The following is a 25,135-nucleotide window of genomic DNA, read 5'->3' as shown; positions in this document are numbered from 1 at the left end:
GTCAATACAGGAGCCTGAAATGAGAAGGTTCTTGCACTGTGTAAATACCAACGCATATTTGGTAAGTGTTTCTTGTTAAAGTTAAACATATGCTGGACGGACACTGATCGTGCAGGCAATACCACATCGTGAGCAACCTGGAAGCTGTTGTCAGGGTGACATCAAGCCAAATATATATGCATCGAAGAGTTAGCAAATATTGAACAGCCCGGGGAGGCTGTTTTTAGACGTACTGAGATCCAAACACTCCCTCATCAGTTTAATCAAATGAGAAGAGCATTCCTCAATAGAAACCTCTAATGAGGGGTAAACAGGTACATACATGAGTGACCTAATTATAGAACAATTATCCACAAGCATCAGCAAGTACACAAGCAAACTGAAAGCTTGGCAGGGGGTGAACATTTTGATAAAGATTACCAGTCAATTCACAAGACAATGCAATGCTCTGCTTTATATTCTAATTGTCCCTTTGTGTTCTAAATTGCCATATGATAATATTGAGTAGATGTTTTATAGGCCTATACACAATATGTAGATCTCACTTTTATAGAATTAAATAATTCTGAAAAGAAAACAGGATTTTTTTTCTTCAGAATTTAATGATACAAAATAAAAGTACACTGTACATGATGTATTGATGACAGTATACATGTACATAGGCCATATTCTATAGGTTGTATGATTTCTAAAAAGTACTTTGATGTATATTGTTAAAATCAATTCTGAAATCTAAAAATAATCAGAATTTTTTTAGCTTTATTATCTTTTCTTTAACTTTTGGAAAATTATTTCATAAATATTATCACAAATTGGTTGAAGTTCACTGGAGACTCTACATATTTGTTTCTTCTTTGAAGAGTAACTCTTCTATGCACTGCCCTCTATGTCAATGGGACACATAATGTATTCATTCAACCCCTGTGTCAGTGACAATCAGCAAATTCAATTCAGAGAGCCATCTCTTCCAACTGTTTGGAGAAATCTAAAACTGACATTGTATACCGCCCTCTGTGTTCAGAGACACACACAGTCTGTTCAACACAAATACTTGGAAGTTGGAAACATTGTCACAGTCTCAGAAATCATAATCCCATGTACAAGTAGATCCACAAAAATTATTCCAACCGGGCTTTAATAAGTAAATGTATCAAATTTGAAACTTGAACTACCGGTAACAACAATTTACATGTGTATAGTTCAATATTTTACCTGTAGACCGATATGTTTCACATACATCTGCCTTCAATATTTTTCCAAATGATCAGTTTGCTTCACAATGAAGCACAATTTGAGGAAAATATAAAAATGGCATTACATGTATATTTAAAACAAAATTCTAAAAATTAAAATTAAAAAAAATATTATTACTTTTCATATTTCTTACAGTCACTTGTGCCATACTTACACTAAGGAGTATGTGTCATGAACACATAAACTCATCATAAGTCCTGAAAGAGTAGTCAGTACTTTTCTCGAAAATAATTTTTACATGTTTACACTTGGATAATCACAAGGTATTTTTGGCTGTGATGTAAATGATTTGTGCTGAAATGAGATGTGGCTATCATGAATGAATCCAGATGTCCATGAAGCCATAAACTAACAAGTTGCAGTAAAATTCATTGCAATATACCTATTACGTTTTAACATAATTGATGCTAAAAGAGTTTATTGAACAGTTAACATGGTAATTTAATAGTATTTTGCAATGAATTTTACAGCAACCATGGCAAATAATGTACATGTAGCATTACCACTTTGGTATCAGATTCATTTAATGATATTAAATCAAATCAAATTATCCATCACAACAAAGAACACCTTCTATTCTAATGAGCCAAGTGTAAACATTTAAACCAACAAGTGGAGCGCCTCTGGCAGTCTCACCTGCATCGCGCGATTTGATAAAGCAGCAGTGCTGATTTTGAAAACTACTATAAAATAATTATTCACAAAAAACACCATTTATATAATGATACATTACTACGTTCATTGACAATAAATGACATTTGACCTTGATTATGCGACCTAAGACTTGTCAGTGATACTTGATTACCCCTATATCCACATATCATAAACTATATCTATTAATTTTGAAAGTTATGACAGCAATCTAATAATTACCTCCAAAATGGCCAAAGTTCAATGACCTTAAATGACCTTTGACTTTGGTCATGTGACCTGAAACTCTTATGTCCAAGTTTCATGAATCACATCCATAAACTTTCAAAGTTACGATGGTAATTCAACAGATACCCCCAACATGGCCAAAGTTCATTGACCTTTGACCTTGGTAATGTGACCTGAAACTTGCAGAGGATGTTCAATGATACCTGATTACTCTTATGGCCAAGTTTCATGAATCACATCCATAAACTTTAGAAGTTATGATGGTAATTCAACAGATACCCCCAACTTGGCCAAAGTTCATTGACCCTAAATGACCTTTGACCTTGGTCATGTGACTTGAAACTCAGGCAGGATGTTAGGTAATACTTGATTAACCTTATGTCCAGTTTCATGAACTAGGTCCATATATTTTTAATGTTATGATGACATTCAAAAACTTAACCTTAGATTTTGATGTTGATTCCCCCAACATGGTCTAAGTTCATTGACCCTATATGACCTTTGACATTGGTCATGTGACCCGAAACTCAGGCAGGATGTTCAGTCATACCTCATTAACCTTATGGCCAAGATTCATGAACTAGGTCTATATACTTTCTAAGTTATGCTGTCATTTCAAAAACTTAACCTTCGGTTAAGATTTGGTGTTGACGCCGCCGCCGCCGTCGGAAAAGCGGCGCCTATAGTCTCACTCTGCTTCACAGGTGAGACAAAAATGGTAATTATTTGAGAGTTAAGATACTCTTTCAGGACACTTTTTAAAAGCTGAAAAATTATGACTGTCACTTTGTGTTCACAACAATTTTTTTTACCAACTTGGTATGATACTTCAACTGCTTCTCATTTCAAATGAAAATGCTGTTTGGTAAACATAATTAATATCAATTATGTCACTTCCAAATTTGAAAATTTGCTAATTTGGAGCCACAGTCAATATAATCAATAGTGCACTCATCAATGAACTGATCGAATTTATTAGCCTCACAATGTGTCAATGGCAGTTATTCAACCATGGACCTGATCACACGCGTATGCTATCAGTTGATTACTATCTCACATCATGGTGTTACTATGGTCTCGGCAAAAAAAAAATTATCTTGATTGAGAACATCATCAATTCAACCCAGGAAAGGAGTTTTCACTGCTTCTTTTAAAGGGTTATCACTGTAGATGTCTAGATAATAAAGAAGGTGAAGGGAATTATTATTTTTTTTTTTTTATGATACTGGCTCTTTCTGGATATTCATGGATCTATAAAGAGCAATGGTACATGCATTTTAGTTCGATCATTCTATTTGATTGCTGAACTTGTTGTAGAAATTGTACATCTGTTATTATAACAGGTCTTCTAAGAAAGGACTCTGATCAAAAACCAAATTTATAATTTCCTCTAAGAATGTTTCTGGTGTTGTACTGATGCCACTCCTCACAGATGAATTTTCCCCCCTTTTTGGTGATTTCTTTTGTTTTCCAGGAGATATGATGCACCAAAACAATTCACAAGATGATGGAGTAGAGTATGTGATCAGAAGTAGAATATCTAGGTTTAAATCTTATAAAGCTATAACTGGATGAGTGGTGTACTTGTTAAATGAATAGAATTAATAATACAGATTGATAAAATTGCAACAGTACTGTACTTCATGGGGCAATATCCAAGGATACAGCATGCGCATGGTGCATCAAATTGATTTCACTTACTTTTTCTGATGTCTTCAATTTTAGCCATGTGCTTTGTTAAACTTGCTCCTGTAAAAGAAGAAATACAGAAAGACAATCACATTTTATGCCTGTACTAATCTATTATAATTCTCAATTTTTGTTAGTACTAAAATGCTCACTTAATTTCCTTTTGCATGTTGTACATACTGTTACACACTTTATTATTACCCGAGGATTGCTGATGACTATACTGACGCACTTTGGCAAAAGGAAGCAAGTTACAAAAGTATATTTGTTGTAAATGAGCAATGTGTGTTTGTCATTTACATAGGCGTCAATGTAATTTAACAGCATATTTTCTTCAATATCTTTCCATAAAACGATTATTTCTTCCCCAAACTTTGCCTGAACGTACAACATTCAAAGGGTGTTTCAGAAACAACAAAATCAAATTTGACTGATGTGACACTTGCTTCCTTTTGTCAAAGTTGGGCAGTATATCACATAAACTTGGAGTCCAAACAAAGGACAGGCAAGAACCTTGTAATGGGCCAGATTCCCTAAATCCCTCCAATTATTCCTTTATGAGGTTCATGAAATAAACTGTGCAGCATTCTAACTTGTATGCTACTTATTTTTTTTAGATGGACAGACCAACAATTTACCCTTCAAATGTATAAGGCAAGCTTCATTGACAAAGTTTCAAAATTACAATTCATTCTTAGAGCTGTTATAGTTCACTTTTAATTTAGATTCTATTTTTCTAAATATTATTTACCGAAGTATAAGAGCAGAATTTCAGATAAAGACAGATTGTAATAGTGACCAGCATCAACATAAGCTGGAGAACACTGTAAATGAGGAGTATGTCAACAATGTGATGAAGAAGAAGGGGAGGCAGACGAAGGAGGTTGAGGGTCTGAGGGACTGAGGGGGGATGCTGATGGCGATGTAGGGATGGTCATGATGGCAAACTGGTGATTTGTTGGTCGAGTACTCCAATCCCATTTGGTCCACCTTGCCCAAGTTCTTGTCCAACATCATTCTGTCAAACAGCAGTTTGTCCGTCAACAATTTATCTAATGACCAAATGGTACTGATCAATTTCATTAACCATTGTGTCCAGTAGCAATTTGGTGATTTTGGTCTGTGACCATTTCATCATAAGACCCTCTGGTCCTACACCTATAACAGGGTCATAGTAATTTGTTTACAATGTTTAGATCTCACAATCAAGGAAAAACTTACAAAGAGGTCTTGGTAACCCCCTCCCTCCATTCTCCCAAAACTTAATGCACTGGAAAAAGAGGGCACTTGAAAATATAAAAAGGATCAACCGGATATACTGGATCAAAAGGATATACTGGATTGCAACAAATTTAGGCAGGTATAATACATAGCTATAAAATTTGAATTTAAGAGTAGTTAAAGCGGCTATGTCAAAGCTGCAAACTATTATTCTACTGCAGTAGAGGCGCACGGCCAATATTGGAGACTGTTTCCAATGTGGAAGATTTGGGACCTTTCGCAATCTTCACGGACGCTAATATTAGGGTCCCCTAACACAAAAGTTAACGCTTAATCATACACTTTATTTTTAAGATTGATTGTGCATTATAGTCAATAGAATCAAACGTAGAAAACTGCTCTACAATCAATGCTAAGCTTTGTGTTACAGGGGGGGGGGGGGGTTACAGGCCCTACAGATCTGCTTTTCATGTGCAAAATCCTTTTCCGCGACACCCGCACCATACATGCATGTATATTACGACTGATGGCTGGAGATATTCGAAATACAGAGCTAAAATAGATTATGACATGGATAAGAAAGTGGTTTTTCAAACAAATAGAGTACATATTGAGTGAGGAAAAACTTACTGAATGAAGGCTTAGATATAGATCATTACAGTCCATCGAATCGATATAATGTGGATTATTGGTGTATCACACTGGCAATTGATTTCATAGGTCAGATCAACCTCTCCAGCCAAACATTTCGCGTGAGTTGATATGTGCACACCATATGCAATACGTTTGAACTTGTGTCTTTTTGTTTCTTTTGTTTCTGTTGTTTACTCCTTCTACACAAACGATATGCCTCTCGCACACGATGTAATGGGCATTATGTTTTACTTTCCCCAGAAATGGGGGATTAGATTCTTTCGTCATTTTCAAAAATTTCAAAAATACTTGAACGTCTTGTTTACAATAGATTAGTTTCATTTTTGTCATTACATAATTTATTAAATCCATCCCAATATGGTTTTCGCAAATTTCATTCTGCTGATCTAGCTCTTGTTGATCTTTATGATAAAATTTCTTCTCTTTTAGCAAAAAAGGAACATGTAATTTGTGTTTTCATGGACTTAAGTAAAGCGTTCGATACCCTGGATCATACTATATTGCTTTACAAATTAAAATATTTTGGTGTTAGAGGTACTACTCTTAATTGGTTTAATAGTTATATTTCAAATAGGCAACAATTTACATGTATAAATTCAGTAAGTTCTAATTCACAGTATATTAATTGTGGTGTGCCTCAAGGCTCAATTCTGGGCCCGCTTTTATTTCTTCTGTATATAAATGACATAGTATATTCTTCACCCTTATTACAATATATTCTTTATGCTGATGACACAACAGTTATTTCTTCAAACTCGAATAAAAGAATGCTTTTTGAAATGTTGAATAATGAATTGCCCAAAATATCCACATGGTTCCAAAGTAATAAATTGTCTTTAAATTTGCAAAAAACATATTATATTGATTTCAAGAACTCCAAAACAATAGCTGATCATTATACAGAAGAAATAAAGATAAGTGGGATTTCTATCGAACAAAAATATAATGTGAGATTTTTAGGTGTCATTCTAGATGAGTTTTTAACATGGGATGACCATGTATCTAAAATATTGACGTCTGTATCAAGATGTATAGGTATAATGTTTAAAGTTAAACACTATTTACCTCCTCAAGCATTACTCTCAATTTATAATTCTATTTTACTTCCACATATCACTTATTGCAATATTGTATGGGGCTCATTCAAATCAAAAAATCACCATATCCTTTTACTTCAAAAGAAAGCTATTCGTTTGTGTGCCGACGCTGGTTTTTATGAAAATACTGGTCCCCTCTTTAACCGTTTCAAGACTTTAAAAATTGATGATATACATAAATTTCAAATTGCTTTGTTTATGTTTAAGTTTCACTGTCGCCAATTACCATTAACATTTGATCATATGTTCCTTTTGAATTTGTTTATTCATAATTATCCTACGAGAACCTCAACAAATTTACATTTATCAAATCCGCTAACTGCCTTAGCCCATAGGTCAATAAGACATACTGGTCCAGATACCTGGAATGATATAGCTTTAACAATACGTGGTGCTCCTACATTGAACAAATTTAAGTTTGAGTTTAAGCATTCCATTATTAGCACTTATTTGAGTTAAGATATTGTTCTATCATCAGTTTCATGACTTTCATCATATTGCATACTTTATTTTTTGTATTATTTTATACGACGTATCTATGTTAAACATAGTAATATTAATCGATACACGGCTGGTGTGTTATTATCATTTGATTTATTCTTGACATGCTTGATGTGTTTTCCTTTTGGCCCTGCTTTTACTGTAATTTTTAAATATGACTTATATTGATTTTATTCAGGGCCGTAGTCTTTCTTGAGGGGCGTCCTTTTCAAGCCTTGTGCTTATGACTGTTCCCTCCCATGCAATGATTGTTTATTGTTATTTTACCATGAGATATTGTCAATATATTTTCTGTTGTATGATTTATTTTTGCATGGAAATAAAGAATCAATCAATCAATCAATCAAATTCCGGGGGGACCACTTCCATTGATGAGTGGATACCAGGCACGACCATGGGGTTTCGAAAAGTACCCTAAACAAGGGAAGTAATTCTTTTCCAGATTATGAAAATGCATCTCTAAACAAGAATTTGGCTTGTAAAACCCTACAAGTATTGGATATATATCCCTTTTTTGTCAGCATTTTAAACATCGTTTTGACACCCTTATAACGTTACATAGGCCTATACGTAACGTAACTGCCCACTCTGTCCCCTTTTACGCGTGGTCGCTCCTGGTATCCACTAATCAATGGAAGTGGGCCCCCCGGGCGGCCTCTCGAGCTCTAGGAGGAGTCAAATGTGGCTTTGGAAAGTCGTCCTCAATCGGATATATCGCTGTTACCATAGTAGCAACCAAAATTTTGCACACGAAACGCATATTGAATGTTCCCGTCGCAGATGCGAAACGAACAAAAAATCTCATGTCACACAATTTGCATTGCAGGACAGAGTTTTACGACCATGATGACGGGCCCAAAAAGTCTCTTCCAAAATCAACTAATACTCTTTTTACACAGGATTTTCTTAACCCCGGACTATCGCTAACCCCGTACTATCCTTAACCCCGTACTATCTATTTTTCCTTTTCACACATGCCAAATCGTTATTGCTATCCCCGGATAAGGAATGCTTGCTTTTCACACACGAAACTCGCTAACCCCGGACTAGTGGTAGCTCACGAATATTCACGAGCGCACTGAGGGTTCATTCCTTTTTACACACGCTAAAATTTCCTTAACCCCGTACTATAGGTGGGGCTAAATTGCCATAGCATAGTACGGGGTTAAGCTTAGCCCACTTTCGTTTTACACTAGCGATCTTAACCCCGTACTATCGCTCTTAGCACCGCAATTGCTGGGATAACCCTGCTTTTTTGCAGGGCCAAATAATCCCGTACTATAGGTGGGGTTAGCCCACTTTGCAAAAATGCTGTGTAAAAAGAAAGTGGGCTAAGCTTAACCCCGTACTATAGGTGGGGCTAAATGGCAATTTAGCCCCACCTATAGTACGGGGTTAAGGAAATTTTAGCGTGTGTAAAAAGGGTACAACGTCGTAAATAAGCGTGCGCGTCCTCAAACGAAAGGTCGGGACTATCTCCAATATCAGAGACTTTTGTAAAGAATTTGGGTATCCAATTTCAGAGACAGTCTCCAGTTTTGGAGTCCAATTTCCTTTGTTTACATTTGCTGCAAAAGGATTACCTTGGCGGCAAATAAAAATGTGATAAGCAGATTCCTCATGAAAAATTACCCCTTTTCACTGTCTACTTTAAAAATTCACCGTCTACTTTTATTTTGATAAGGAATTTTGTTGTCAATCACACTCAAAACAAATGGGCTTCTGACCTCAGTGAGACAAAATTTTGGGTGGAAAAAATCATACTTTTGTTGGTGTTGTTTCTTTTGTCCTTTTGCAAAGCAAGTCTCCAATGTGGGACTGGGAGTGGGAGATTGTCTCCCCTATTGGAGAGAGTCTCCCATATTGGCCGTGCGCCTCTACTGATCTAGGGCCTAATTATTAATAACCACTATTTTGTCAAATTTATGGTCACTTGTTCAAACACTTGAAGAAAAAAAATTAATTAGACAAGGTAATCCCTGGTTCTTTGCAAGCCAAGCTACCGGTAAATTGTGGTAAGGACAAAGAGTTAAGACTAGAGTAAGACTCCAGACTTATTTATTATAGAAAGTCATTCGATTTGGAAAAATTTACAAGCGAAGTTTCATCAAGTTTTAGTACAAAATATTATAGAGAACAAAATAAAAGATGATTACAACTATTGAATTCATATTTTTAGTGTAATCGAAGGACAAAAAAGAAGGCTTCAAAAATATAACTGTGTCCGGACTCCAGACCCCTCATCATACTTCAGCACACACTCAGAAATCCCACCCGGCTACACCCCCACCAATTTGATTAGGAATCCCGTAGGAGTGGGAGAGAGACGTTTCTTACCCGTGTCAATCACCGACTTCACATCTTTGTACCTCGGGTTTTCTGGCACTTTCCTGTTGAGAATCTGCAATAGAAACAACGAAATGTAGAACAAATTCAAGTTAAAAAAATGAATGCGAAATCAGGCATTCTGGCTCAACAAATTTATATTTTATATACTTACATCGACCCTTGTTCCAGGCCTTGAGGTTCTCCCGTGGGCAGACATGTTGGCTTGACAACATAAAACGAATACGGTATACGTACGGTACGTAGTAGCCCAACGAGCGCTCGCCCTATCATCGCGCCAATCAATAATTCGAATCCCACTATATATATCGCAGAGCAGAGGTGCTGAGCTGAGCCGACCTGACTGTGCATGTAATTGATTTTTTTCAACTGGCAAATCTCTTTTTTCACCCAAATTAGCAGCGCTGAGTAAAGTAAGTTCAGAAGTTTGGAAAATGTTTTTTTTTTCAGATGGAAACATGTCCAGCTTACACCAGCACCATTGAAAATAAGTTTATTTTTGAAGATATATACTAGTAATAGTAGTACTATAGGCTTTATATATATATATATATGCGTGCATGTAGTTATTATCTGATTATGATTGCAGATTGGATCATATGAGGAGCCAGTAATAGTAATGATCCAAACATTTTGAGGGTGCCAGTCTGTGCATTGTGTATGGGGGAAAATTTCTTAAAAGCTGTGAGTGTGAGATTGTAAAAAGGAGCGCAGCGAGCAACATTTTTAATTTTTATCAAATCCAATTTGTGATATATTTTGGCATAAACTGAAAAATAACACTTTGTATTTCACAGTAAAATTTTCACCTCTTCCTTCCCTTTCATTTTCCCCCCGCCCTCCTACTTCTGCCCACCCCCCGGGCCCACCCCTCCCTGTACAGTACACATATCCACAGCAAGGATGTCAGCTTGTCTCAAGCTCATCCCTGAAAACATGTAGCATACTTTTTTTATTTAAAAATATAGGCATCTATACCATGTACCCAAATTGTTTTTAAGGTATAGACAGGAATGACTCGATCATTACATATAAGTCCTGTCAAATTGTTTATCAAATGATAGGTCCAGGGGCGGCGGAGCGAAGTTCAAAGTGGGGGGGGGGGGCACAGCTAGGAAACAAGGGCATGCACCTTTTCATTTGAAAAATAAGGGCACTATCATAAAACAAAGAAAAAATGACTTATCCACAGTGGCGTAATGGGGCAAAAATTTTGAGGGGGCTCTATATGATATATGTCGATTGTATCATGTAAATTTATAAGAAGCTGTGAGCGAGCAAAAATGTTGACAACATGTGTAATAAAGGGCACTCAGTGCTTCAAAAAGTGGGGGGCTGTGCCCAGGATCTCCGCCCCTGGATAGGCCAGTGTATTTATCCTTTAATATGCCTCATATTCTTCATGTATTTGTCCCCGTTTAATTTTATTATCAAGAATAAAAGGAATTCAAAACTTCTGATTATATTTTTCCACCACCCCCATTTGCAGTCAAACTGGAATCAACATAGTCAGCAGAAAAGAATAATAAAGACTTTTTCTTTTTATCATACACTACAGCCTTAAGATCTGTTCCTCCATTGCAGGTTGTTAACAGGTTCTTTATTAACTTGTCATAGAAGTTTTTCATCAGCCAATCAAATCCACAGATTTTAGTAGCTTGTTATACAGATTTGTCATTAAAACAAGTTTTACATGAAATGGACCCCTGCAGATACTGTGCGAAGTGACAGCACTGTGTATTGTAATATTTTCAGTTTCTCTCATCAGATACTGGATAAGGAGGTCGGAATCATATGTTTTCGCTATGGACAGAACATCAGTTCTCATCATCTCGGCCCTAGTTGCTGGATTGGCTGTTTTCCACAACTATCCAGCCCCAGAACTCTCTCCACAGCTTAAAGAATGGCAGGACACAGGAAAATTCTTCAAATTTAACGGTCATAACATCTTCTACAAAGGTGCAGGAAATGAGAATTACGCCCTGTAGATTAATATTTGCCCATGCCTTTGTAAATATATATAAATTTATATATACGTACATTGTTATTGTCATAAATTTGAGTACATTTAATATGGCTTTATTGTTAAAAATGGCATTAAATTTCAGACTATATATAGAAATATATATAGTCATGGAGCAAAATTTAAGGCACTCCTCCAGAGTCCAGTACCAAGTGGTAATTTCATTGGAAAGGTTATAGATAATGAAAGAGTAAATTATGCAACTTGGATTTGCAATTCTGATGCACCATGCCATGTGTTCAGAATGCTCCCTTGTCGACTTCAGTATATCTGAGGCAAGGATCTTATTTGAGTCACTAAAAGCTGATAATTTGAAAAACTCTTCAATAAAATCTAAATCTTTTTTAAAAAGCCGAATTGAATGTTTGAACTGCACATTTGCCTTATGTTACAGATGAAGGAAGCAAAGAAAATGAGGATGTCTTGGTCATATTTCATGGTTTTCCAACATGTGGACATGACTTTCATAAGGTAATCAAGCTCTATATGTAGACCTTCTAAATGTGCATGCCATGGCAGTATTATTATAATAAACAGTTTTCTGCATTAGAAAAGTAAGAGAAAAAGTGGAGCACTCTCGTGGAAGAATTATAGGGAAATCTTTAGGATTTTGTTTTTAGTCAAGTAAAATTAATAATTCATTTCTCTAACAAGCACATATCTCATGAATTTTGGGGAGCGATTCCCCTATAAAGGCAATTCATCAAAGGAGGCGAGTTTCCTGTAATTTTACTATTTGTTGTCTCAATGATTGTTATGTATTAGGTGCTGGAGCCTGGCGAGTACACATGTCATTAATAGGAATGTGGAGGCATGCTCTTGCTGTTGTCTAGGGCATTCCTCCTTATTTCATTTCATTGTTGCTTTTCAGGCTCTAGTACCTCACACAAATCTAAGTTATCTTTGTGCTATGTTATGTTAAGCATTACACACATATCAGTCCGGCATGGGTATTCAAATTTTTCCCAATACCCGTCTTTATTTCTTTTACTGTATCTTGCCTGGCGTTACGTACATACTTTTTAAAATAATGTTTGTCAATGTGTTTAATTTGAATTTTAATAATGTGCAATTTTATATATTGAATGTGCAATATTCTCTCAACGGTTTTTCCATGAGGGCTCGCATGCCTCTGGGCAATAGTACTGAATTTTACTTTTGCGAGCCCTGGCCCATGGAAAAACCGTTTTCTTACTCTTTTCTTCTTCTCTTTCATTTCTACCTTATCTATATTTAATTATCCAATTTCAAATTGTATTTATGTAATTACATTGTACAATTTTTGTATGTTTTTTATGGCCAAATAAATAATAATAATAATAATAATAATAATAATTATCCTTTATTCAACTGCCAAGATCTTTATAGATCTTTGGTCAGTGTTGATCTTTTGCTTGGATTTTCAGTATACTGGATGTATGTTATGGATGTTTATATTTTACAGCATATATTCTATGGCTGTTTCTACATATTTTCATTAAGTTTCATGTGATTACAGATTTGGGATGGTTTGACTTCCCAGTTTGGCCGTGTTATAATGCCAGATTTCCTTGGGTATGGCTTCAGTGATAAACCAGTAAGTGCAATTCTGAAGGCTACTTACATATTTTGATTGGCAACTGTGTGATATGAAATCACATAATGATTTCCTATGAAAGAAAAATTTATGAACATTGTCGTTAAAAGGAAATTGAAAATTATTTTGATATAAATATATATTTTTAATTTGTTGTTAGTATAATAATAATAATTGTTATGATTATTATTATTGTTGTTCATCATTGTTTTTATTATTATGTACTTTTCCTATAAGTTAGACATAAAGTGTTAGACATTTATCATTCATCGATTTCTGAAAGAGATTTTAAACTTGTGCACTGTTTATATTATTGAAATAGACATTGCCCTATTATACTTTAGGCACCTGTAAGCACAATATATTTTTTTATTATTTCAATCTTGTCTGGTAGAGTAATAATAATAATGAATTAGGCATTGAATGTGGGAATTTCTAAACTCGTTGTTCTCTGTTTTTAAGTTGGTAATAAATTGTATAGTTTTTAATGAGAAAAGGAAATATTGAGATAGCATTTCATTTTGTTATAAGCTACTGAAATCCTTGCATCTGATTTAATACCTAAGAGCAAACTAGTCAGTGAAAATCACTGAAAAACTGTTAAAAGCTTCCCTGAAGTTTTGGCCCTGTACGGTATCTGAAGTTGTATATTATTTTCCTTACAGGCAGACCATTATTACAGTTTGTTTGACAAAGCTGACATGATAGAGGCTCTTTTAGCAACGTTGGGTGTTTCCAAGATTCATATCCTGGCTCATGATATGGGTAGTACTGTTGCTCAGGAACTCATACACAGGTATAAACTCTTAAATGTTTTCCCCTTTTCCTCCTCTTTAACTATTTTGCTCCCTTCCTCCTATTCTTTATTATTTTGTACACATGATTTCTTCTCTAATATTACCTATAAGAATTAATGCTCTGCTTGCGATGCTGTGTTACTGTTACATAACATAACATCAGTTCCTCAATCTACATGAATTAGTGTTTTTTGTTCATGCTAAAATAATGATCTTTATTTCTGCTTTTAAAGGCAAAACAAGGTATCTGATATTGGATCTAGTGCCAACAATAAAGTTGAAATCATCAGTGTGTGTCTATCAAATGGAGGTGAGTATGATTTAAATTCCAAATTAATATGTTTACCTTGATGAAGAAACAATATTCATTACAATTTTTTAGATGTACTGCTTTTATACACTACTCAAAAAAAGTTAAGGACCACTTTTTAAAACGTACATAAAGATTTTATACAAGGTGTTTTATTTCTGGAAATACCTCAGTACAACTGTCCTAAATGTCCTTAAACACGTTGTAATCAATTTCACGCATGGGTGGTTTCAGTTGTTGCACAATGTCTCTCGCATCACTGCACATCCTGAAAAGTGGGCCCCGAGGGGTATCAGCTACCGACATGAAGTGGTAAAAACGAATGTCTGAGTGTCTTTCAGGCAGTTCAGTAACGAGTGTGACCACCTCCTGCAGCAATAACGGCTTCACAGTGCTGTCTCATGGAGCTGATGAGGCGATTGATGTCTCTGACGTCCAGTGCATCCCATGCAGCCTCCAGAGCCACACCCAGCTGCTGCAGTCCAAGTGGATGGGCTTCGAGCTGCTCGAGACTCCTCCCCATCATGTCCCAGACGTGCTCTATCGGGTTTAAGTCCGGGGACCTCGCTGGCCACTCCATACGCTCAATCCCCTGGCCCTCAAGGAACTCGGTCACCACCCTAGCTCGGTGGGCACGGGCATTGTCATCCATGAAAATGATGTTTTGTCCCACATTTTCAAAAAAAGTTAAGGACCACTTTTTAATGTGTGTATACAATTTTCAAACCGGGTGTTGTATTTCTAGAAATACCCGATTATGGCTGTCTTGAATCTCCTCAAACACCCTGTAACAATTTCACACATGGGTGGTTTCAGTTGTTGCATGATGTCTCTCGCATTATTGCATATCCTGAAAAGTGGGCCCATTGTGAAGTGGTACAAATGTGGATTCAAATGCATTTTCTGTCTTTAGTCTCTACAATCAACAAATTGCTGACAACAGCAATGCCAAGATACAGCTGTCCAGGATGCCATCAAACACAATGAAATCAATTTCACACATGCAGTTCTTTCATGTCTCTTGCATCATTGCAATGTGCCCGTACAAAAGTGGCTTCCAAAGCATTTTCTGTCTTTAGTCTCTACAATCAACAACTTGCTGACAATAGCAATGCCAAGATACAGCTGTCCAGAATGCCATCAAACACAATGACATCAATTTCACACATGCAGTTCTTTCATGATGTCTCTGGCATCATTGCAGTGGGCCATATAAGACAAGTGTCTTCCAAAGCATTTTCCGTCTTTAGTCTGTACAATCAACAACTTGCCTACAACAGCAATGCCAAGACACCACCTAAGTGAAACAGATGTAGCCAGAGCCCTAGGGATGCTGGAAGCTGGCCTCAGTCAGCGAAGAGTAGCCAGAATGATGGGCGTGTCACACAGTGTCATTAGCAGAGCAAATCAAAGACACCGAGAGACAGGGCTATACTCCGAGAGACCCCGCAGTGGCCGACCAGTTTCGACAACCCCTAGAGATGATCGCTACTTGACGAATCTCAGCCTCCGCAACCGCTTTCACAGTGCACGCCGCCTCAACAATGACTTCGCTGCAGCAACTGGAGTGATTGTTTCCACTCAAACAATCCGTAACCGACTTCACAGAGCCAATATGCATGCCAGACGGCCAGCTCAGTGTGTCCCACTCACCCCTGCTCACAGAAGAATTCGTCTCAACTGGGCCCGGGAGCATGTCAGATGGACCAGACAGCAATGGCGTAGAGTTCTGTTCACAGATGAGAGCAGATTTTCCCTTGACCACAATGATGGACGTTCGAGAGTCTGGAGGCGACCAGGAGAGAGATTTGCAGACCCCTGTATTGCAGAACATGACCGTTATGGGGGAGGCAGCATCATGGTGTGGGGAGGCATCACCTACGCCAACCGTACTCGTCTCTACGTGGTCCCAGGGGGAGCAATGACAGGAGTGAGGTACAGGGATGAGGTCCTTGAACCTATAGTGGTGCCATTTGCAGAAAATGTGGGACAAAACATCATTTTCATGGATGACAATGCCCGTGCCCACCGAGCTAGGGTGGTGACCGAGTTCCTTGAGGGCCAGGGGATTGAGCGTATGGAGTGGCCAGCGAGGTCCCCGGACTTAAACCCGATAGAGCACGTCTGGGACATGATGGGGAGGAGTCTCGAGCAGCTCGAAGCCCATCCACTTGGACTGCAGCAGCTGGGTGTGGCTCTGGAGGCTGCATGGGATGCACTGGACGTCAGAGACATCAATCGCCTCATCAGCTCCATGAGACAGCGCTGTGAAGCCGTTATTGCTGCAGGAGGTGGTCACACTCGTTACTGAACTGCCTGAAAGACACTCAGACATTCGTTTTTACCACTTCATGTCGGTAGCTGATACCCCTCGGGGCCCACTTTTCAGGATGTGCAGTGATGCCAGAGACATTGTGCAACAACTGAAACCACCCATGCGTGAAATTGATTACAGCGTGTTTAAGGACATTTAGGACAGTTGTACTGAGGTATTTCCAGAAATAAAACACCTTGTATAAAATCTTTATGTACGTTTTAAAAAGTGGTCCTTAACTTTTTTTGAGTAGTGTATATAATGTTAAATTTTAATTGGAAAATTTAGAGTAAATCAGAAATATGCAAACCCATAGAACTCAAACCTAACTCTGTATCATTCTTCATATTCTCACACATCCATTGATTAAATAAAACTTCTAATATCATGTATCGAATATTGTGACTAATACTGCTAGAATTTCATGCACACAGTTTTTAATTCATCATTGCTTCATGACTTGGTTTTGTTGCAGAAAACTTATAAGTGATATTACTATAAAAAATACTTCATTCTTTTAGGTATTATACCAGAGACCATTCAACAACGGCTGTTGCAAAAGGTTAGTACCAGTTTTCTAGCATCAACTGATTGATATACAAAACATAAAGTAGATTGGAAATGTTTGGATTTTACAGTCTTTTGCCCAATCGCATCGATCATTCGATGACATGTACATGATCCCACCGCTGCCACCATGTAAAATTGAACAAAACAAAGGATGTGTTAATCTTTTGTTGTCAAACATTCCTTGGCTAGGAATAAGGTTTAACATCAGTATGGTACCATGCATTACATGTCCTATTGCTACAGCCACACCTTTGCATATTTAGCATGATTTCTGCTATACTTTACTCAAACATGGATGGATGCTGGCATATACCCCTATGAAGCTCGCTTACACCAGCTTGGGAAAGAATAGTGTATAGCATTAACTTAGGTGGCAAATTTGTGAGATTTTTGGTTCATCCAGGGGGACGAGACCCTCTTTCATAGGCTACTAGTACGAAACATGAAAATTGAGCCCCCCCCCCCCCCGCCCAATTGGCACTAATGACTGTTGTTAAATAGGAAGCCAATTAATTGTATGTTTGCAAAGATGGTACTAATCATATTCCATAATGAAATGCTGCCGGCTTCTAAGAGTGGCTGTGATAATTTCTTCTGCTGCTAAATTGATTTAAAATTTAAAATTTTACAGATTCTTTTGAAGCCATACTTGGGAGCACTGGCACCATACTTGAACAATAGATTTCTATTCAAGAAAGGGTAAGGTAAATATATTTCATTGAGATGGTGCATGATGACTCAATGTGATAAAAGCTAGTCAATGCACTTGTACATTCATCCTATGAAGTCACTCAGTGCATCTCATGCCATCAGTTAATAAATGCTGAATTATAGAAAAGAATATTTTGCTTTCCTGGAAGTTGTTGAAAAATCAATGGGGAAATAGTTGCCTATTTTGTCTAATTATTTCCCTTTTTTCATGTGTTAAGGAAATACAAGTTGCCCATAAAACGTTATTCCTTGATGCCTGTATTCAATAGAGATTTGTGTTGTGATATTTATAGTTAAAACCAAGCACCTTAGGAGATAGTCCAACAAAGGGGCAAAATCAGCTTAGGTTATTCCATTTTCTATTATTGTAGATGGTCTAAATGAAATTTCAACTTGATATAAGTACCAGGGCTTCAAAAAATGGTGAAGTTGTGAGTGAATCTACTTACATTCCAATGTTCCCTAATTGTATCGTTTGACTCTGCATGGATGATAAAATGTTTATTCTTTGAAATCAAGAATATTTCTAAAATTTTGTGACTGCAGCTTTGGAGAGGTTTTTGGAAAGCTGACACAACCTACAGCTGAGGAATTCTCCAACCACTGGGCATTGATCAGGCATAATGATGGCAATCGTATTCCCCACCTGTGAGTGTTATTATTTTTGAGACACCAGCAGGGTCCCATAATAAAAAGATTAGCAATTAATCGTATGCTTGATTTCCATGATTGATTGTACATTGTAGTCAATGCAATCAATCATAGAAAAATGTTCTACGATCATTGCTAAGCTTTGTGTTACGGGCCCATGGCTAAACCTATGTGGTCTACCGATGAGGCCTAATTTGCATAGGGCCAATCATCACTTTGTGTTTGTCTAGTGATAAATGGTCCAATCCCAACTTTTTCTATCCATTTTTTTAGGCATTTGTTCCATCACAACTTGGTTTTATCTGATTTGCACATTACTGGAAAGAAACATTATAAATAGGCTTTAAGGTTATTAGACAAAGTGATGGATCAACCTTGTGGGATAAGAACTAAAGCAATGACCAAATGATAGTTCACTGCATTTCCAGAATACCACGGAAATGGCTGCAATATGTACCTGGTAATAAAAAAAACAGATTACAAAGTATTTTATATATTGATCTATATGCTTTCTAAAGATTCTTATGGACTTAAAATATATTTCTACTGTTTCGATGTTGATATTAATATACATGGACGATTTAAAGTTCTATATTTCTTTCCCTTATTGTTTTTAAAGTCTGTTATTAACAAAAAAGGCAATTATATAATCAGACGTGTGAAGCGAAATTGAATATTGAAGATCTCAAGTTTTCATAATATGCTCTGAAAGAGACAGTATAGACATGGCTTGATTGAAGAAAATTTAAGGTTTTGTAGTACAATATCCTCTGTTTTGCATTATAATCTTTGTGATATGAATTTATTTATCATGACAGTCTGATAAACTATCTACGAGAGAGGTATATCAACAGAGATCGATGGGTGCATGCTCTTTCCGATACTGCTATCCCATGTAAGTATGCATGGCCTCATATGCAGGGCTTTTGATATTTTAAATCTGCCTGATATGTGGGATTGGATGGATATGAAGTTTAACATTGCAAATTGTATTTTACAAAGGTCCAGAATGGTCATTTGAATATGTTTTTTTCTATGAGGGCTCACATGCCTCTGGGCAATATTACTGAATTTTATTTTTGTGAGCTCTGGCCCATGGAAAAACCTCTTACTCTCTTCTTCTTTTCTTTCATTTCTACTTATCTATATTTAATTATTCAATTTCAAATTATATTTTTGTATTTACATTGTACAATTTTTGTATGTTTTATGGCCAAATAAATAATAATGATAAAAAAATAAATAATAGAATCATCAAAGTAGCTCTCAATGTTTAGTATTGAAGCCAGATAGGGGGCCCAATCAGATACAAGTGGCAGGCCAGGGCCCCGTCTTTCAAAGAGTTATGATTGATCCAATCAATCTCAACTGTATAAAAATCTATCCATACCATAATATTTTATGCAGGAAATTTGCGCAATCTCCTTTATAGTAAACAAAGAGAATCCCACTGAATCTTCAAGAGAATGATGAATGTATGATTACACATCATATCTAGAAAATATTTTGAACAAATTTGCATTTGAGATGTTGGATGTTGGCATTACTGACTTTCCATAGTTGAGTTGTGGTTGTTCAGAATCAATCGTAACTCTTTGTAAGACGGGGCACCAGATGTTCAATGATTATCTGCCTTTTTGCCGTTGTCTTAATTAGATAGGCGATCACTCTGCAATTTCAATATTCGTATTCATTTAGCAAAACATCTTATCACTATTTCTTTCAAAAATCTATCATTGAGCGGTTAAGAGCTGAATGTGAGGCAGGTGTTAGATACTCAGTATAACATAATTCCTAATGAAACCTTAAGTACTTGTTTTAATTACACTTCAATGTTTTTTTAGTACCTTGAGTTGATCTCTATGTATTATATCTCATGTGGGAAAATAATGTCTTGATTGGAGTACTATATTTTTTTTATTGATACAAAATATGTTTTATCTTATTTCTTCCCAGATTTGACATCTACAGCGATATTTTATCATTATGTTTTTATAATAATATTCTGCCATGATTATCTTGCATTTCTTTCATTCCATTCAGATTTTTAAAAAATCAACATTCAATTTCTATTAAAATATTTATTTTGATATAAAGGATGTGGAGCGTTGTGGCCCAGTGGATTAGTCTTCTGACTTTGAAACAGAGGGTTGTGGGTTTGAATCCCAGCCACGGCGTAATTTCCTTCAGCAAGAAATTTATCCACATTGTGCTGCACTCAACCCAGGTGAGCTGAATGGGTACCCGGCAGGATTAATTCCTTGAAGGCATGAGTGCTGAAAGGCAGCTCAAGCTAAAGCCTGGGTAATAATAATACTAACAACGCGCCTCAGAATAGAATATTTCTAGATAGATGGTGCTATATAAATGCCTATTATTATTATTATTATATTATTAAAGATAATATTTTTGCAATAATTTTTATTTCTTCACTTTTCCTCCCAGTGCACATCATCTTTGGCCCATCAGATCCTGTAAACCCTAAGGATCCTTTCCTCAGTACTTACAAGTATGTTTGTTGCTGTTGTTTTTTTATGTCAGGAATGCTTTCAATTATGTAACTTATTGCTTACTTCACCTAATCATCTGTATCTATTTATTTATTATATATTCAAACAAATTGTAGCCTTTTTCCAAAGTGTCATTTATTTTTGTGTAAATGTTTTTCTTAACAACTTCTTGTTGCATGGGACAGATGAAATGACTTCAACCTGTTATTCCATGAGAACAATATAAATAATCAGAGGATCTTGTGAATACCATCAACTTGAGAGTTTCATTTAGTATGTCAATATAATGAATATTTATAACTAGCAGGGTTGTAATAAAAAACGTTTTTTATTAAAAAAAACAAATAAAACGCTTTTTATTGTTTTAAAACGTTTTAAATCGTTTTAAAACGTTTTTTTCCCAACGAACGATGTAATATTCTGTAAATCAATTAAATTGTACATTTAATACAGTATGATTTAAGCTCTTGATGTTTTGAATACATTTTTGGAGTATTAGTAAGAGATGACTACAATTTTTTTTACTGAATTTCCAACAGAAAAATTCATATTTTCCCCCAAAAAACAAAATCAAGGAAATTGAATGCCGAAAAATTAAGTTGACATTTCATAAGTTTATTCCTCATACATATGATGTAGTCTCAGGTTTTTTTTTGTCTTGTCAATCTAGGGGGTGAGAAGAATTTGCACAATGTAAGAAAATGACATAATCTATAGACTATAGGCTTTCAATGCTTAATTTCATTTACTCAATATGCTTTATTTCATTTGAATCAATTATACAAATTTTAAGTAATAATAATGATAAAAGTCCGCTTTTATATCGCGCTTAACATTGGAACGACATGTCTAAGCGCTTTAAAGATTTATTATTACCACAATCATCGGATTCAATCAGTCATTCCCGCACACAATGTATGCACATCCTCCACTCCCTGGGTAGTATTCAAGTCAGTCGCCAGTGAGGCGCACACAGTACTGGACAAGCTACAATGACTTTTACATTCTACCGGGTACCCATAAGTGCATGAAATACAAAATTGGGTTTAAATCTATAAATATTAGGCCCTTGAACTGCTTATTTCTTTAATTGAGGAATTCTGATCAAATTGTTTTTTTAATGTTTGTTTTAACTGTTTTTTTTTACATATTTCTTATCTACAGTTTTGTGGTTACTTTTGTGTTTTTTTAATCGGTTTTTTAATGGAAATTATTGGCAATAATTTTCCAATCATTAACAAAAAGTACAAATATTGATACAGATAAAAATGTTGGCGAAAAATTTGCATTGGCTTTATACATGAAATCACAATATTGAGCAATTCTGGTCTGTCATGCACTTGTAATATCATTGAGCTATTAATGTGTTGATAGCTCCATGGTAATATCATAACCACATATCCATGCATGTATCCAAAAAATAGTCTTGAACAATATGGCGTGGCCCTGTTGTGCTTATGGATTTATCATAGAAATTTTTAAGGGGGCCATTACGGTCCCCTGGGAGTGTTAGGGTTAAAGGTCAAGTCCACCCCAGAAAAATGTTTGATTTGAATCAGTAGAAAAAATTCAAACAAGCATAATGCTGAAAATTTCATCAAAATCGGATGTAAAATAAGAAAGTTATAACATTTTAAAATTTCGCTTATTTTTCACAAAACATTACAACTCAGTGATGTGCAAATGAGAGAGTTGATAATGCCCCTCACTATTTTTTTTTTAAATTGTTTGAACAATACAATATTTCAATTTTTACAGATTTGATAATAATGACCAACTTGACTGAACCAAAAAATGTTAAAACAATGGTAGTTCCACACATGTTCAGGGAGGAAAAAAAGGTTTGCTAGCTGATTATCTTATACTGAATTAAATTACTTTTCTTCATCTTTACGAAGCGCAAAGTTTCACCTAATTTTGTGTGTACCTCAAGGTTACAATGTCAGATATACAGTCTATTTGCAAAATATTATTATGTTTGTGCAACACTTCCATTTCATTCAAGTACTACTATTACATATTTGAGCTCATTCTAAATAGTGTTTCTTTCCCTGTCTAAAAGTGAGCACAACACTCGGATGTTTGTTAAAATGAGAATATTCTTAAATATGGATTGATGTGCACAATTGAACAGGAGGAAAGGAACATGACAAAGCAATGGAGAAAGGGAGAATAAGGGGGGAAAGAGAGAGGAGAAAAAGAGTGGTGTTGAGAAAGAGATTTAGTTAGAAGAAAATAATAAACCAATTAAGAAATAAAAGTATAAAAAATAAATTCATGTAAAATCACATCCATGCATATTTATAACACACAGGTCTATGAGGTGTTTTAAAACGTGTTTTTTTTGTAAAAAAAACGGGTGTTTTAAAACGCGTTTTAAAACATGTTTTAAAACACACCGTTTAAAACGCGCCAACCCTGATAACTAGTGTTATGAAATTGCATTTGATAGCAGTTGATATTTTTAGTTGAATTCACATGCATTTTTATTACTGTCTGTATAATATTTAAAAAAAACAAATTCTTATTACCCATTGTGTTGTTTGTTTGGGTTTATTTTACAGGAAACTAGTCCCCAACTCTGGTGTGAGTGAGTTAGAGCCTCACATAAGTCATTACCCTCAGTTAGAAGCTCCCAAGGAATACCTTCAAGCATATCTTCAGTTCTTCAAGTCGTTAAAGAAGTCATAAGGGACAATCAGTTTGTGTCGCTTGGTCTACAAGGAGATGGTCTAATTCTCATATAGTCTAACGCCTTCATGGCTAAACCAACTTGATTTACTGTCAGTCTGCGCTAATTACTTTTTGGTCCAATCATCACTTGGTCTCATACTCACTTGGTCTAATAACATCTTGGTCTAACTGCATGGCATTTAATCCAATGCCCAGATGGTCTCATTTCCACTTTGTTTTAATACTTATTATTTTGTATGCTGTCAAATAAAAATTTGGTTCATAAACAACTCATCTAATCATTTAGACTATTTGTGTTTGACTAAGTGGACAAAAGCGGGTATAGCCTGACTGGAAATTAGACAAAGTATTAAATGGGCTAAATCGCAATTAGACCAAGTATTCAGCAGAACTGGTTGTAGATGAACTAGGATTAGGCCATGTGGGATGAGACCAAAAGGAAAGTAGACATAGTTTGTAGACCAAGTGACAATTTACCCATAAAAGTGGCCACATGTTGTAGTTTATCCAATAATTTTTCTATACAGAGCCCCATAATCAAACAAAAAACATCACAAGAAAAATGAAAAAAAAAATTGACACACACTTTGCCTATTTTTAGTACATCAATATTTCTTTTTTGTCCGATTATAAAAAAAAATGAATAAACATAACTGCTAAAATCCTTGTTTTGGATGTGTCAAGAAACCTCAATCACAATTTTCACGTGCGGTAAAATATGGACTTGTAAATTTCTTAATGAATTATGTACATTATTAATCAAGTGATCATTGATTTTAATGACACTGGTATATAATAAGTGCATTGATGATATAAAGAATGCATTATTGTAATATTTTGTGGTATATTCTATTCATTGCCAATCAGAATTAACCAGGATAATCCTATTTTTAATCATTGTAAATTCAAAATTAATGTTGATGTAAATACAAACGTGTATTTGATAAAATTTGCAAGACCAAAGTGAAAAAGCTTGTTGGAATTTTATAAAATACATATCTGATATTAGTAAGGCTCAGAATGTCTGACTGCAATATGAAGTCTTTCAAAGAAATCAGTATTACTGTAATATTGTTGATATTGTTTTGAAAAATGCTGTACAAATGTGCTGATTTAGATGACATTCTAAGGATGTGTGATAAAATGTACTTTTAACTGTAAAATGAGCAGATTGTTTATTTGTTACATTAATTTGTGAGTGTGTACATGTTATTGATGAGCATTGATACAGAAATTCAAAGAATTAGAACAAAGATTGTGCTGAATTGATTATCCAGCTGTATGTTAACATTAATTGTGCCAAAGATAAATATATACTTTATATATCTTAAAAATGAA

The 25,135-nt window shown here is 35.5% G+C and overlaps 2 protein-coding genes across 3 annotated transcripts in view; one reads left to right on the top strand and one right to left on the bottom strand.

Annotated features, from left to right (window-relative positions):
* LOC129257958 (centrosomal protein of 41 kDa-like) overlaps positions 1-9,906 on the bottom strand; it is a 22,240-nt gene extending 12,334 nt beyond the window's left edge. The window contains exons 1-3 of the mRNA XM_064097910.1: positions 9,796-9,906; positions 9,633-9,696; positions 3,835-3,882 (exon numbers count right to left, since the gene is read on the bottom strand). Of these exons, the coding sequence (XP_063953980.1) occupies positions 3,835-3,882; positions 9,633-9,696; positions 9,796-9,840 (157 nt within the window). The 5' untranslated portion in view covers positions 9,841-9,906. The remainder of the gene's footprint in view (positions 1-3,834; positions 3,883-9,632; positions 9,697-9,795) is intronic.
* LOC129257946 (mesoderm-specific transcript homolog protein-like) lies at positions 9,596-25,135 on the top strand. 2 transcript variants are annotated; one of them, XM_064096187.1, is made up of 12 exons: positions 9,596-10,054; positions 11,410-11,600; positions 12,059-12,135; positions 13,163-13,240; positions 13,906-14,036; positions 14,271-14,347; positions 17,183-17,223; positions 17,863-17,930; positions 18,489-18,590; positions 19,412-19,488; positions 21,039-21,102; positions 23,668-25,135. In XM_064096187.1, exons 2-12 carry the CDS (start codon positions 11,447-11,449, stop codon positions 23,792-23,794), a joined length of 996 nt encoding a protein of 331 aa, XP_063952257.1. In that variant the 5' UTR covers positions 9,596-10,054; positions 11,410-11,446; the 3' UTR covers positions 23,795-25,135. The 2 variants fall into 2 exon arrangements, with proteins under 2 accessions (XP_063952257.1, XP_054752360.1); XM_054896385.2 differs by having other exon boundaries at positions 9,943-10,054; positions 11,397-11,600.

This window comes from Lytechinus pictus, chromosome 3, assembly GCF_037042905.1.
Source record: "Lytechinus pictus isolate F3 Inbred chromosome 3, Lp3.0, whole genome shotgun sequence".
NCBI classification, from domain to species: domain Eukaryota; kingdom Metazoa; phylum Echinodermata; class Echinoidea; order Temnopleuroida; family Toxopneustidae; genus Lytechinus; species Lytechinus pictus.
This window is presented reverse-complemented; position numbering and strand designations above follow the sequence as displayed.

What these genes read in the sequence shown, in the direction of transcription:
- LOC129257946 (XM_064096187.1), top strand. Translation starts at nt 11,447, where the DNA reads ATGGACAGAACATCAGTTCTCATCATCTCGGCCCTAGTTGCTGGATTG. An exon ending in TTCCGATACTGCTATCCCAT is followed by an intron (nt 19,489 to 21,038) that starts GTAAGTATGCAT and finishes TTTTCCTCCCAG; the next exon opens with TGCACATCATCTTTGGCCCA. An exon ending in CCTTTCCTCAGTACTTACAA is followed by an intron (nt 21,103 to 23,667) that starts GTATGTTTGTTG and finishes TTTATTTTACAG; the next exon opens with GAAACTAGTCCCCAACTCTG.